Genomic DNA, 13,435 nt, shown 5'->3' on the forward strand with positions numbered 1-13,435 from the left:
GGGTTTTTATCTTATACCCTGCAACTTTTCTGAATTCATTTATTAACTCTAACATAGCAGCTTTTTTTTTGTGGAATTTTCAGGATTTTCTGTGTATAGGATCCTGTCATCCACAAATAGTAACATTTTTACCTCTTTGTTTCCAACTTGGATGTCTTCTATTTGTTTTTCTTGTTTAATTGTTGTGGCAGGAACTTCCATTACAATGTTGAATAACAATGTGTTCCAGTTTGCTAAGGCTGCTAAAATGCAAAATACCAGAAATGGATTGACTTTTATAAAGTGAGTTTATTAGGCTACAGATTCACATTTCTAAGGCCATAAAGTGTGCAAACTAAGGCATCAACAAGAGGTTTCCTTCACTGATGAAAGGCCAATGGCATCCAGAACACCTCACTCAGCTGGGAAGGCACATGGCTGGCATCAGCTGGTAATTTGCTACTGGTTGCATTGCTTTCAGCTTCTGATTCCAGTGACCTTCTCTTTAAGCATCTGTGGGTTCTCACTTAGCTTCTTCAGGGCAAACTCTGGGCTTCATCTCTTAGCTTAGCATCTCCAAACATCTTTCTGTCTGCATTTTCAAGTGTCTGGCTCTGTGTTAGCTCTTAGCTCTTCTTAATGACTTCAGTAAACTAATAAAAATTTCCCACCCTCAAGCAGGTGGGTCACATCTCCATGGAAACAACCTAATCAAAAGGTCCCACCCGTAATACATCTGCCCCCACAGGATTGCATTAAAAATGTTTTTTTTTTTTTTTTTGTGGGGAACATAACAGATTCAAACCAGCACATTCTACTCTCTGGACCCCAAAAAGACATGTTATTTCCATATACAAAATGTAAGAAAGGGTTAAGTTTAGCTTTCACATAAAGGCAATATGGAATAGAGAAAAGGGAGGCTTGGCTGCAGAACTGTCTTAAACAATCTCCATGGTAAAGGGAAGGAGAGAGAGAAAGCCATAACATAAGCCTAGAATCAGCACCAGCCCCTTACATGGGAAAAATAACCAGGGTTACTGGAATGTAAAGGGATATGGGATATAATCAAAGGTAGGAACTCTAGACAGGAAATTTAAACTAGTTAACTCTCTCTGATAGGCTGTACAATTCAAAATCTCAAAGGTGGGCTAGTTAGTTCTCTCAGATAGGCTGTAACCTCTGGAGTACCCAGCCAATGGGGAACTAGGGGAGGGACATGTGTATCAGGTGTAGGATATAACTATCACCATGTTCTTTTTTTTGGCACACCTGCCATGTTTCTGGCTGTGCATCCATTCTTGCAAGATGGTGAATAAATTCTTTCCTTCTCCACAATTGGGTGAGTGTTTATTCCTTTCTCACACAAAATACATTCATTCTATCACAATATCCCAGAAAACTTAAATCATTTCAGTAACAACAGATAAGGTCAAAATCTTATCAAAATCAGTTACAGACATGGTTTGTCCTAAGGCAAAATTCCGCTCTGACTGTGGACCTGTGAAACTTAGAGCAAGTTATCTGCTTCCAATATATAAAGGAGGGACAGTCATGGGATAGGGATAAACTGAAAGGAAAACAGGGGTTGCAGGAACTAAGTCATTCCTAAAACCCACAGGGCAAACTCCATTAGATTTCAAAGTCTGAGTCATCTTTAGAATGATGTTTTATCCTTGAGACTTGAGACAGCAGGAGTCCCACCCTTTCCAAGGGCCTTTGTAGTGGCCCTGTTCTCTCCACATGCTGGGGTAATTGCTCAAACATATCCATGCACTGGGGAGACCAGCTTGTTCTTGGCCCCACCCCCCTCAAGCATTGGGGTAGCACCCAGACACTATTCTATCTCTGGGGCCCAGGCTGTCTCCTTTCCAAACAGTGTGGTTGTGGCCAGGATCTCCCAAATCCCTGGGGAATGTGCTTCACCCTCCCTGAGGCCTGGGGCACCAACACTCTTTCTGAACAATGGAGTGGCCAAGCTCCCCTCAATTCCCCAGCATCTGAGAACCCTTAGTAGCAGCACCCTTAAACTTTGGGTACTCTTAAACTCACCCTATCCACATGCTTGGGTGAGTCCACTCCCCTCATCCAAGGTTTCTTGACTCCAGACCTTAGCTTCCATGGTTCTGCCCTTGAAGTCACACTTCCTGCAACTTGTCCCTTCTTCTTCCCCTCCAGTCCAGACTGGCAATTGTTCTGTTTATACAGATCTTGCAAAAAATCTGTTGACTTAGCATGCAGCATACAGGGCTTCCAACCATCAAACAATAGGACTTTCCACAAATCCTTCCTGGATAACTCCATCTCCAATCCTGGCTTGTACTGAAATGGCTGTCAGGTTCCACATTTAGTTGTATCCTCATATGAGACACTACCCTCTGGGCTCTCACTTTCCAGACCATCATTTTTTGGTTTCTTTGCACCCAAGAGTTCATTTCTCAGCTTACCTCTTTCCAGTCACATTTTACTATAAGCTTCAAGGAGAAACCAGGCTGCATTTTCCACATTTGGTTTTGAGATCCTTTCAGCTAAGTATCCTAGCTCATTGCTTTCAAATTCTGCCTTCCATTGAACACAAGGACTTAATTTTGCCAAATTCTCCACCACTTTAAAACAATGATTACCTTTCTTCCAATTTACAATGACACATTCATCATTTCTGTATAAGGCCTCATCAGAAGTATCTTCAGAGTCCATATTTCTGCCAACAGTCTCGTCAAAGCAACCTAGGCCTTTTCTATCAAGTGTCTTACAATTCTTCCAGAATCTTCCCTTTATCCTTTGAAAAAGTCATTCCAACTTGTTTGGTATTTGCCAACTTAGCAGCACCCCACTTCTGGTACCAAAATCTGTTCCAGTTTGCTAAGGCTGCCAAAATGTAAAGTACCAGAAATGTATTGGCTTTTACAAAGGGGGTTTATTAGGTTACATACTTACAGTTCTTAGGCCGCAAAAGTGTCCAAACTAAGGCATCACCAAGAGGATCTCTTTAGTGAAGAAAGGCTGATGGCATCTGGAACACCTCTGTCAGCTAGGAAGGCAAGTGGCTGGCATCTGCTGGCCCTTTGCTCTTGGTTGCATTGCTTTCAACTTCTGATTCTAGTGGTTTTCTCTTTAAAAGTCTTACAGGTTCTCACTTAGCTTCTCTGAGACAAACTGTGGGCTTCATCTCTTAGCTTAACATCTCCAAACATCTTTCTGTCTGCATCTCCAAGCATCTGGGTCCATGTCAGCTCTTAGTTCTCTTAATGACTCCAGTAAACTAATGAAAAAATCCCACCCTCAAGTGGGTGAGTCACATCTCCATGGAAACAACCTAATCAAAAGATCCCACCCACAATATGTCTTCCCCAAAAAGATTGCATTAAAAACATGGTTTTTGTGAGGTATATAACAGGTTCAAACCAGCATACAGTGGCAAAAGTGGGTATCCTTGTCCTGTCTCTTATCTTGTAGGGAAAAGTTTCAGTCTTTCACCATTAAGTAAAATGTTAGCCATGGGCTTTTCATACATGCTATTTATCTAGTTGAGAAAGCTCCCATCTATTCCTAAAGTTCTTAGTGTTTTTATCAAGAAAGAGTTGTGTGTTTTGTCAAATACCTTTTCTGCATCAATTGAGATGGTTAGGTGGCTTTTCCCTTTCAATTTGTTAATGCAGTGTATTACATTAATTGATTTCCTTATGATATGCCAACCTTGCAGAACAGTGATTGATCCCACTGGATCATGGTGTATAATTCTTTTAATATGCTTTTGGATTTGGTTTAACAGTATTTTGTTGAGGATTTTTCCATCTATATTCATAAGAGATATTTGTCTGCAGTTTTTTCTTGTGGTGTCTTTATCTGTCTTTGGCATGAGAGTGATATTGACCTCATAGAATGAGTTAGGGAGTGTTCTCTCCTCTCCAATATTTTGGGAGAGTTTGATGAAAGATGGATTTGTCTTTTTGGAACATTAGAATTCCCCTTTGAAGCCATCTGGTCCTGGGTTTTTCTTTTTTGGGTGATTATTGGTTTTTGATTCAATCTTTTTACTGGAAATTGGTTTGTTGAGATCTTCTATTTATTCCTGAGTCAATGAAGTAATTTTTCATATTTCTAAGAATTTGTCTTTTTAATTTAGGTTATCTAATTTATAGGAATACAGTTGTCCTTAGTACCCTCTTATAATCATTTTTATTTTGGCAGGGTCAATTTAACATCCCCCTTTTCATTTCTGATTTTCATAATTTCTACCTCTGTCTTCTTTTCTTTGTTAGTCTAGCTAAAGGTTTGTCATTTTTATTGAACTTTTCAAAGAACTAACTTTTTGGTTTTGTCAATTCTCTATTATTTTATTTGTTTGTTTGTTTTCTATTTCATTTATCTCTACTTTAATGTTTCTTATTTGCTTCTTCTGCTTGCTTTGGGTTTAGTTTGCTCTTCTTTTTCTAGTTCTTCCAGTTTTGAGATTAGGTCTTTGATTTGAAGTATTTCTTTTTTAATGTAAGCCTTTAGAGCTATAAATTTACCTCTCAGTTCTGCTTTCACTGCATCCCATAAGTTTTGAATGTTGTATTTTCATTTTCATTCACCTCAAGAGATTTCCTAAATTTTCTTGTATTTCCTCTTTAACCCATTGGTTGTTTAAGACTATATTGTTTAATTCCTACATATATGTGACTTTTCCCTTTCTCCCTCTGTTATTGATTTCTAGCTTCACCCTATTGTGGTCAGAAAATACACATAATACTATTTCAGTATTTTTAAATTTATTGAGACTTGTTTTGTAATCCAACATATGGTCTATCCTGGAGAAAGATCCATGTGCACTCAAGAAGATTGTGTATTCTGTTGTTGTTGGGTGCAGTGTTCTATATATGTCTGTTAGACCTATTTGGTTTAGTGTGTCATTCAAGTTCTGTAGTTTCTTATTGATCTTCTGACTGTATGTTCTGTACATTATTGAGAGTGGTGTGTTAAAGTCTCCTACCATTAATGTAAGCCATCAATTTCTCCCTTCAAATCTTTAAGTATTTGTTTCACATAGTTTGGGGCTCTGCTGTTTGGTGCATGAATATTTATAATTGTTACACCTTCCAGTTGAATTTCCCATTTATCAGTATATAATGACCATCATTGTCCATCTTATTTTGTAATGCATTTCAAAGTATGTTGCAGACATGTGTATACTTTTCCCTCAGCATATGTATCATTAACTAGAGTTTAATATTAACTAAAGCATTTATTTAGTTTTTATTTGATTAAAAATTTATATATATATATGTATACATGCACAGGTAAATTTTACTCAGTTTTTAACAAATGCATACACCTGTGTAGTCCAAATCCCTATGAAGATATAGAATATTAATAATGTCAAAAATGTTCCTTTATGCCTTTTCCCACCCCAACTCTCTCAAGGCCTACACTGTTCTGATACTTTTATACTACTCACTATTTTACCTGTTCTAGAACTTGTTCATGTACTCTTTTTTTTTTGAAGACTCCTTTCATTTACCATTGCTTTGAGATTCATCCATGTTGTTGCATATATCAGTAATTCATTCCTTTTTATTTCATTGTACTGAGTAGTATTTCATTGTTTGAATATCTCTTAGTACATCCATTCTCCTATTGATCAACACCTTAGCTCCTTCCAGTGTTTGGCTACTATAAAAGCTGAAAAATGAACATTCTTCTACAGGTTTTTTGTGTACATGTTTCCATTTCTCTTAGTTAAATACCTAGGAGAGTTAATTACTGAGTCATAGGTATTGTGTATGTTTAGCTTTCTAAGAAAACTTTTCCCAAAGTGGCTGCACCATTTTACATTTCTCCATCCTCTTCAACACTTATTCTTTTCCTTTTTTTAAATCATTTAATAGCAGCCATTCTGATGGTTGTGAAATGGTATCTCACTGTGGTTTTGATTTGCAAGTTGTTAATGGCTAACAATGTTGACCATCTTTTCACATATGCTTATTGGCCATTTGTATATCTTCTTTGGAGAAATGTCTATTCAAATCTTTTGGCTATTTCTTAACTAGGCTGTTTGACTTTTTTTTTGGTTGAGTTGTCTGAGTTCTTTATGTATACTAGATATTAAACCCTTTTAGATATATGGTTCTTAATATTTTATTCCAACTTTTAGGTTGTCTTTTTATACTCTTGATAAAGTCTTTTGATGCACAAAAGTGTTTAATTTTGACGAAGTCCATTTATCTATTTATTCTTTTTTTACTTGCATTTTTTGGTGTAAAGTCTAAACACAATCGCCTAACACAAGGTCCTGAAGATATTTTCCTATGTTTTATTCTTGGATTTTTATACTTTTGGTTCTTATATTTAGGTCTTTGATCCATTTTGAGTTATTTTTTTCCTATGGTGTGAAATAGGGGCCTATCTTCATTCTTTTGCATATGGTTTTTCCGAGCACCATTTGTTGAAGTCCCTGTTCTTTCCCTACTGAGGAGACTTGGCATCTTTGTCAAATTCAATTGGACATAGTTGTCAGGGTTACAATTGATTTTTAGATTCATCTTATATTTTATGATCTTGCTAAATCAATTTTTAGTTCTAATAATTTTTTCTAGATTCTTTAGGTTTTTTTAATTTTTATTTCTTCCTTTTTAATCTTTATGTATTTATTTATTCTTACCTTATTTCAATAACTAGGAGAATGGGTGTCCTTGAACTGTTTTTGATATTGGGGAAAATGTTCAACATGTTTTCAGTTTGAGGGAGTTTCCTTCTTCTTTGTTTAATGACAAGTTTCTATCATAAATTGCTGTTAAAATTAGTCACATGAATTTTTTTTTTGCATCTTTTAGATGGTCAGGTAATTTTCTCCTTTATTTTATTCATGTGGAGCATTATATTGATTGTTTTTAATTTTATATTATCCTTGCCTTCTTGAGTAAACCCTGCTTGGTCATAATTTAATACCTTTCTTACACATTTCCTGATTAAATTTGCTGATATTTTGTTAAGTATTTTTGCATTTATATTCATGAGATTATTGGTTTATGATTTTCTTGTTTATGTGAAGTCTTTGTTAACTTGTGATAAGAGGTTAATGGTGACCTAATAGAAGGAGTTGAGAAGTGTTTACAGTTACTTCTTTTTTTTAACAGTTTGTTTAATGTTGGTGATATTTATTCCTTAAGTGGTTGATAATTTAATCAGTAAAGATATCTTGGAATGGAAATTTTTCTTTTCATGGATGCTTTTAGTATGTAATTAATTTATTTTATAAATGTAGGGCTATTCAAATTTTTGTTTCCTCTTGATTTGGTTTAGAAAAATTGTACTTTTCAAGGAATTCATCTATTTCATCTCAGGTGTTGAATTTGTTGGTATATAGTTTTTCATAAAATTGTTTATCTTTTTACAGTCTGCAGAATTTTCAGAATTAACCTGTCTTTCATTTTTGGTATTGGTAATTTACACTTTATCTCTCTCTCTCTCTTTTTCCTTTTTTTAAAGGAGTTTAGCCAGGGCTTTATGCATTTTGATTATCTTTTTAAAGAACTAATTCAGCTTTGTTAATTTTCTCTGTGGTTAACAGTCTCTACTGTTTAACTTTTTTTATTTTGTTCATTTCTTCTCTTTATTATTTTCTTTCATTCTACTTACTTTGGATTTACTATGCCTCATTTTCTAGCTTTTAAGTTGGAAACATCAATTTTAAACTTTCCTCCTTGTGAAAATAAGAATTTAAAGCTATAAATTTTACTCTAAGCACTGTTTTACCTGCTGCCCACAGATTTTGTAATGCTGCATTTTAATAAGTGTTCAGTTAGAAACATGCTCTAATCTCCCTTTCTGTATTGTCTTTAATTGATGAATTGCTTAGATTGTTTCCTTTAATTTCTAAGTGTTTGAGATTTTCCCTAGATAGCATATCATTATTGTTTTCTAATTTAACCCCATTGTGGTCAGAAAATATACTGTGAATGATTCCAATCACTGTCAAGACTTGTTCTATGCCCTGACATATGATCTAAGTTGTTGAATGTGCTAAGTGAATTGAAAGGAATGGTGTTCTGCACTGGTAGGATCTAGTGTTCTATAAATATCATTTAGGGGATTGTGACACCCTTGTCTCAGCAACTACTGGAAAAATTGGAAACTCTTATGAAAATTGCTTTAATGAAGAAAAAACTCTAGGTAAAGTGAAAAACAAAAAGGAAAATAACCATCCTCCCTCTGCTATTTTTTTCAGGTTGTAAACAAAAATATTTGTATTTTCTAAACAGTAAGTTGCTGAAAATGATGCAATACAGGTGGGTTGATGGATGGAGAAGCAGATAATCAGAAATAGGTCTCCTCCCCCAACCCCTAACTTTCCTTACAATAGCTTCTAGCATAAGTAATGAGACATTTTAGTAATTATTAAGCATTTCCTTCTCTGTTGAATTAGGGCTTTACCAGGGGACCCCCTTTTCTTAGCCTTGGTGTAAAATTGACCAGATACACCTTACTTTTAAAGGATATCAAGGATGGTCATGGGAATTACCTATGCTTTGATGAAAAATCTTAGTTGAAAGAATTTAGATAAAGTCTATGGGAAAAAATAAAGAGATAATACTACTCATTAGTTACATGACATTGAATCCTGATTCATCTGATTCCCAAATGTATTTCAGTTATCTTTCCTTAAAAGTCTATTCTTTCTCAATTTTCTCCAAGATTGTCACTCTGAAAAATGTTTTTACTTCTGAATCTGGGTACATTATTTTTTCTTTACAGAAGTAGACTTCCTTATTGGCAAATTTATGTATTTTCACTTAAACTTCCCCATTTGTAGGTCTGTTGATTTTTTTTCAAAGTCTCAGTATTCTCTCAAATTTTAAAAAAAGTTGATTATAGTGATGATATATTTGGACATTTTCTAAAGTACAGTTTAACCTTTGTAATATTTGTATCATAGATATTTAGAATAAAAGTCAAAGTTTCATTCCAGGATGCTCTATTTTTAAATATCCTGACATACCTGGAATAATCTCTCCCCCAGAAAGTCTGGGAATTTGATATTAGCTTTAAATTTTTCAAGCAGTTACCAAATTACTAATGACTTATGCATCTGAATTACTACTACTAGAAGGTATAGTAAATGGAGTTACAGTAGAAATAGTGTGGCAATGTGAAGTAGAGCACCTATTGTTTGGACTTAAATCAAGAAACTCTTTCCAGTTGTATAAGTATATTATATATTTTGCCCTATTCTCAACAGTGTAATAGAAAACATTCATTATGACAGAGCATACAGAAAGGACACAAAGCACTTAGCCCAACTGGGAGACAGAAATTTGTCCTGATATAAAAAATGAGTGTCCTACTTTCTTAGGGTTGCTGTATCAAAGTACCACAAACTGAATGGTTTAAAACAATGGAAGTTTATTTTCACAGTTCTGAAGACTAAACATCTGAAATGAAGGAGTCAGCCAGGGCACATCCTTTTGAAACCTGTAGGGGAGAATCCTTCTTTGCTTCTTTTAGCTTCTGATATTTGTCAGCAATGCTTGGCATTCCTGGGCTTGTAGATGTCTTACATCAATTTATGCCTCCTCCATTTCCTCAGGACCTTCTCTCTAGTGTTTCTGTGTCCAAATTTCCCTCTTATAAAGACTCCATTCATATTAGATTATGTCCCACTCTAATCTAGTTTGACCTTAAGTTAAGTAATCATATCATCAAAGACCCTATTTCCAAATAAGTTTACTTTCATGGGACGGGGGTAAGGACTTGACCATTTGGGGGACCCTGTTGACCATGGTAAAGAGTTTGGTCTTACTCAAAGTATGATGGAAGATGCCTGGAGTGTTTTAAGAAAAAGTGAGACATAATATGATTTACATGTTTTAAACAGCACTCTGACTTCTGTGCAGAGAATAGATTGTAGAAGAACTACAGTAGAGTGGGTATGTGATTAATTGGAAAATCACCACAGTGGTCTGGATGAAATGATGGTGTCTTGGACGAGGGTGGTAGCAGTCGAAGTGGTCAGGTTCAGAGTAAATTTGAAGATAGAGATGACAGAATTTGCTGGTGGATTGGATGGGAGTGTATGATTCTGCCACTCCCTGTGATGGGGAAGACTCAGGGAGAAGTAGTGTGGGGATAGAGGGAACCAAGAGTTCTGTTTTGGACTTGTTATGCTTGAAATGACTACTAGCATATCAGGGCTGGATATAAACATAATAGAAGCTTCTCTTCTGTAGATGAATATATCATTTATGTTATTTTTATTTTTATCAATTTATGAGCTCATTAAGGCTGCTATCTATGTATAACTGGATTAGGTGAGCCTTGCCTGATCTATTGCAGTCATGGTTCTGGAGCCCAGAATGTACAGAACCAGGTATGTGATGCCTGTTATGGGAGAGCTTTCCTAAGCAGGCTTATTACTGGCTGTGTGTATTAATATGTAATCCCATCAGATTGGCCGTATTCTACCAAAGAACAATGTCTATTATAAACCTTATATACATTATACAAAAGCAAAATACTATAATCCAAAGCATCAAGAGATTGATTGAAACCCAGAGAATGGTAGAAAAGTCCAGAACATCTGTCTGGAGCAAACTAATGAGAACAAAAAATAAAGCATGTGAATTATCCTCAGAAATAACTGGGTAGGTGAATGGAGTTCTGAATAGAAGATAGATTATTACAATTTAGTTATAAAGAGAAAGAGAACCCCCACAGGGTGGGGAATTTGGGACCACTCAGAGAATGTATATTACAATTTTTTTTTTTTTTTTTTGCCTCAAAAGTGTAAGTGGAATGAAGAGGAAGTAAGACAAGGGAATGCATTAGTTAGGATTTATATGGTTGTAAATTTTTTTATAAAATGATAGCCCAACTCAATTTTTTTTTAATAAAATAACAATGTATATAAATAGAAAGTAAATCTGGTCAATCTGGCTTTAGCCACAGCTGGATTCAGGAGTTGACATAATCACATCATCAGACACACGATCTCAGCTCAGCTTTCCTTCTCAGCTAGAATTTCCCCACATGTGGGCCAAAGTGGCCAGCAGGGGCTCCAAGTTCACATTCCACCAATTGAAAGACCCTTGCCAAAAGAGTTCTGTTTTCTGTCACTGAGGCAGAATTCCTGGGATTGCATTTGATTAGTTTGGCTCAGGTCACTTGCTATAGTGTGCCAATCACTGTATCATAGTCACTGTGCCTAGAGGAATGGGTGTCCTTTCTCACTGCTAAGGGCTGTTCCATGATTACTCCTATATCCAGAGAGTAAGGTCAGCTCCACCCAGAACAACATGGATTGGGAGTGAGGGATTGTGGTTACTCATAAGGAAGATTTACATTATTTATAAGAAGCAGAGGTGCTGGACAGCACAAACAACAGAAATTCACTTCAAAGGGAATGAGAAAGGAGACAAAGAAGGAGTCTGAAAAGAAGGAGAAGGAAAAAGTGGAGGAGGGGGAGGTGAAGGTATAGAGGGAGGAAGTGAGGAAAAGAGGGAGGAAGGAAGGAAGGAGGGAAACAAAGGGATGGAGGAAAATGCAGATGGAGGGATGGAGGAGGGAGGAAGGGAGAGAGGTGGGAATTGAGATTCATCTCAATGAACAACATGACTTTTATGGGAACAATTGGCAGACCTGCTACAGCTGGAAATCCAGCAGATAAGGCACTATGCAGAACTGTTTACATGGAATGGAATTTCCACATTTGGCTTTACAGACAATCAAGTTCTCAAAACAAGAGGTTCTGCAATGTCATTTTGAATATATATATAAAAAACAGATCTGTGCCTCCACTGAGGAAATCATATGCCTCAAAGACTTTCAAATTCTCCATAGATGCAGGTATTTGCTGAGGACTTTCTTCATGGCCTCCTTTACCTCCTTATTCCTCAGACTATAAATGATGGGGTTCAACATTGGGGTTATGACTCCATAAGACAGACCAATGATTTCATCAGATGTCTTTGTGTCTTTTGATTTAGGCTTTATGTACATAAAAAGGGCTGACCCATAGAATAGAATTACCACAGCCAGATGGGCTGAACAGGTAGAAAAGGCTTTCTTTCTTCCCTCAGCAGAATTAATTCTCAGTATTGTAAAGAGGATGAAAACATAGGAGATGAAGATTAGCAGTACAGGAATCACCAATAAAACAATATTTGTCACTGTCATGATGAGCACATTGATGGTGATATCTGAGCAGATGAGTTTAAGAAGAGCCAGGATCTCACAGGTAATGTGATCAATGACATTATTTCCACAGAAAGGCAACATCATTGCTAGCACTGTTTGCACTAGGGAGGTCAGACAGCCTATGATCCAGGGCCATGCGGCCATGTGCACACACAGCACCCTGTTCATGATGACGGGGTACCTCAGTGGGTTGCAGATGGCCACGTACCGGTCATAGGCCATCAGGGCCAGGAGGACACACTCAGTGGAGCCCAAGCCAAGGGAGACAACCATCTGCAGAGCACAGCCAATGAAGGAGATGGACTTCCTCTCAGACCTAAATATACTGAGCATTGGAAGAATGAAAGAAGATGTGTAGCAGATGTCCAAGAATGAGAGGTTCCCAAGGAAGAAGTACATGGGGAAGAGGAGGCAGGAATCCTGGATGGTGAGGATAATGAGGAGGCTGTTTCCCAGGAGGATTATCAGGTACATGATGAGGCAGAACATGAACAGAGAAAGCTGGACCTCAGGGTATTGGGAAAACCCCACCAGAAAGAATTCTGTCACTTCGGAGTAATTCCCCATCTCCATGTGTCCATGTCACCTGCAGGGTTTGGATAAAGACATGACTTAGGGAAATTTATATTTATACTGTTTATTTGGGCACAAGTTTACTTCCATTATTTTGTTTGATTCTTGAACACAACTAGAAATCAGGAAGGGCAAGGATATGATATTAATTTTATTGATGATGAAACTGGGGCATTGAGAAATCGCCTACCTCTCAGGACCACGGAGCAGCAGAGGCAACGCTACAAATACTCCAAGAAATCTGCTTGGACAGCCAAATATGAGGCAATGACAAACATCTTCCAAATGTAGATACATAAGGCTTCTTTATTAATAAATATTTTGAAATGCAAGGTTTTTCCAATGAGGCTAGCTCTGTTTAAAAAATAATGTAGACCCAGCACAATATCATTCAACCTGAGTATAACCTTGGTCAATTGATTAATTTGTCTGAGTCTCAGTGAGCTCATAGTAAAATGGAGAGATGTAATCATTATTTGTCAGGTTGTCATGAGAAGTAAACTAGGTAGAAATCTGTTAGGTGCCTAGCACGGTAAATTGTTTCAACCTGGCAAAAATATTATATATCATTATATTTTATTTTATATATAGTGTAATAAACTAATATTTTTATGTTTATTTTAAAAATTATACTATAGTTTTTGTATACCTGCCCAGCTCAGAAGGTGAAAAAATGGTTTACCTTTCTAAGGATAAGTTTGGGAGCACAATT

At 36.4% G+C, this 13,435-nt stretch overlaps 1 protein-coding gene across 1 annotated transcript; it reads right to left on the minus strand.

Moving 5' to 3' along the window:
- Window positions 1-11,778: 11,778 nt before the first annotated feature.
- LOC119505401 (olfactory receptor 13D1-like) lies at window positions 11,779-12,723 on the minus strand. The gene has a single exon (XM_037798172.1). The coding sequence runs from the start codon at window positions 12,721-12,723 to the stop codon at window positions 11,779-11,781; it is 945 nt and encodes a 314-aa protein (XP_037654100.1).
- Between the last annotated feature and the right edge of the window lie 712 nt (window positions 12,724-13,435).

Source organism: Choloepus didactylus, chromosome 10 (genome assembly GCF_015220235.1).
Source record: "Choloepus didactylus isolate mChoDid1 chromosome 10, mChoDid1.pri, whole genome shotgun sequence".
Classification (NCBI taxonomy): domain Eukaryota; kingdom Metazoa; phylum Chordata; class Mammalia; order Pilosa; family Megalonychidae; genus Choloepus; species Choloepus didactylus.

Coding starts and splice junctions, on each gene's coding strand:
- LOC119505401 (XM_037798172.1), bottom strand. CDS start 12,723: ATGGAGATGGGGAATTACTCCGAAGTGACAGAATTCTTTCTGGTGGGG.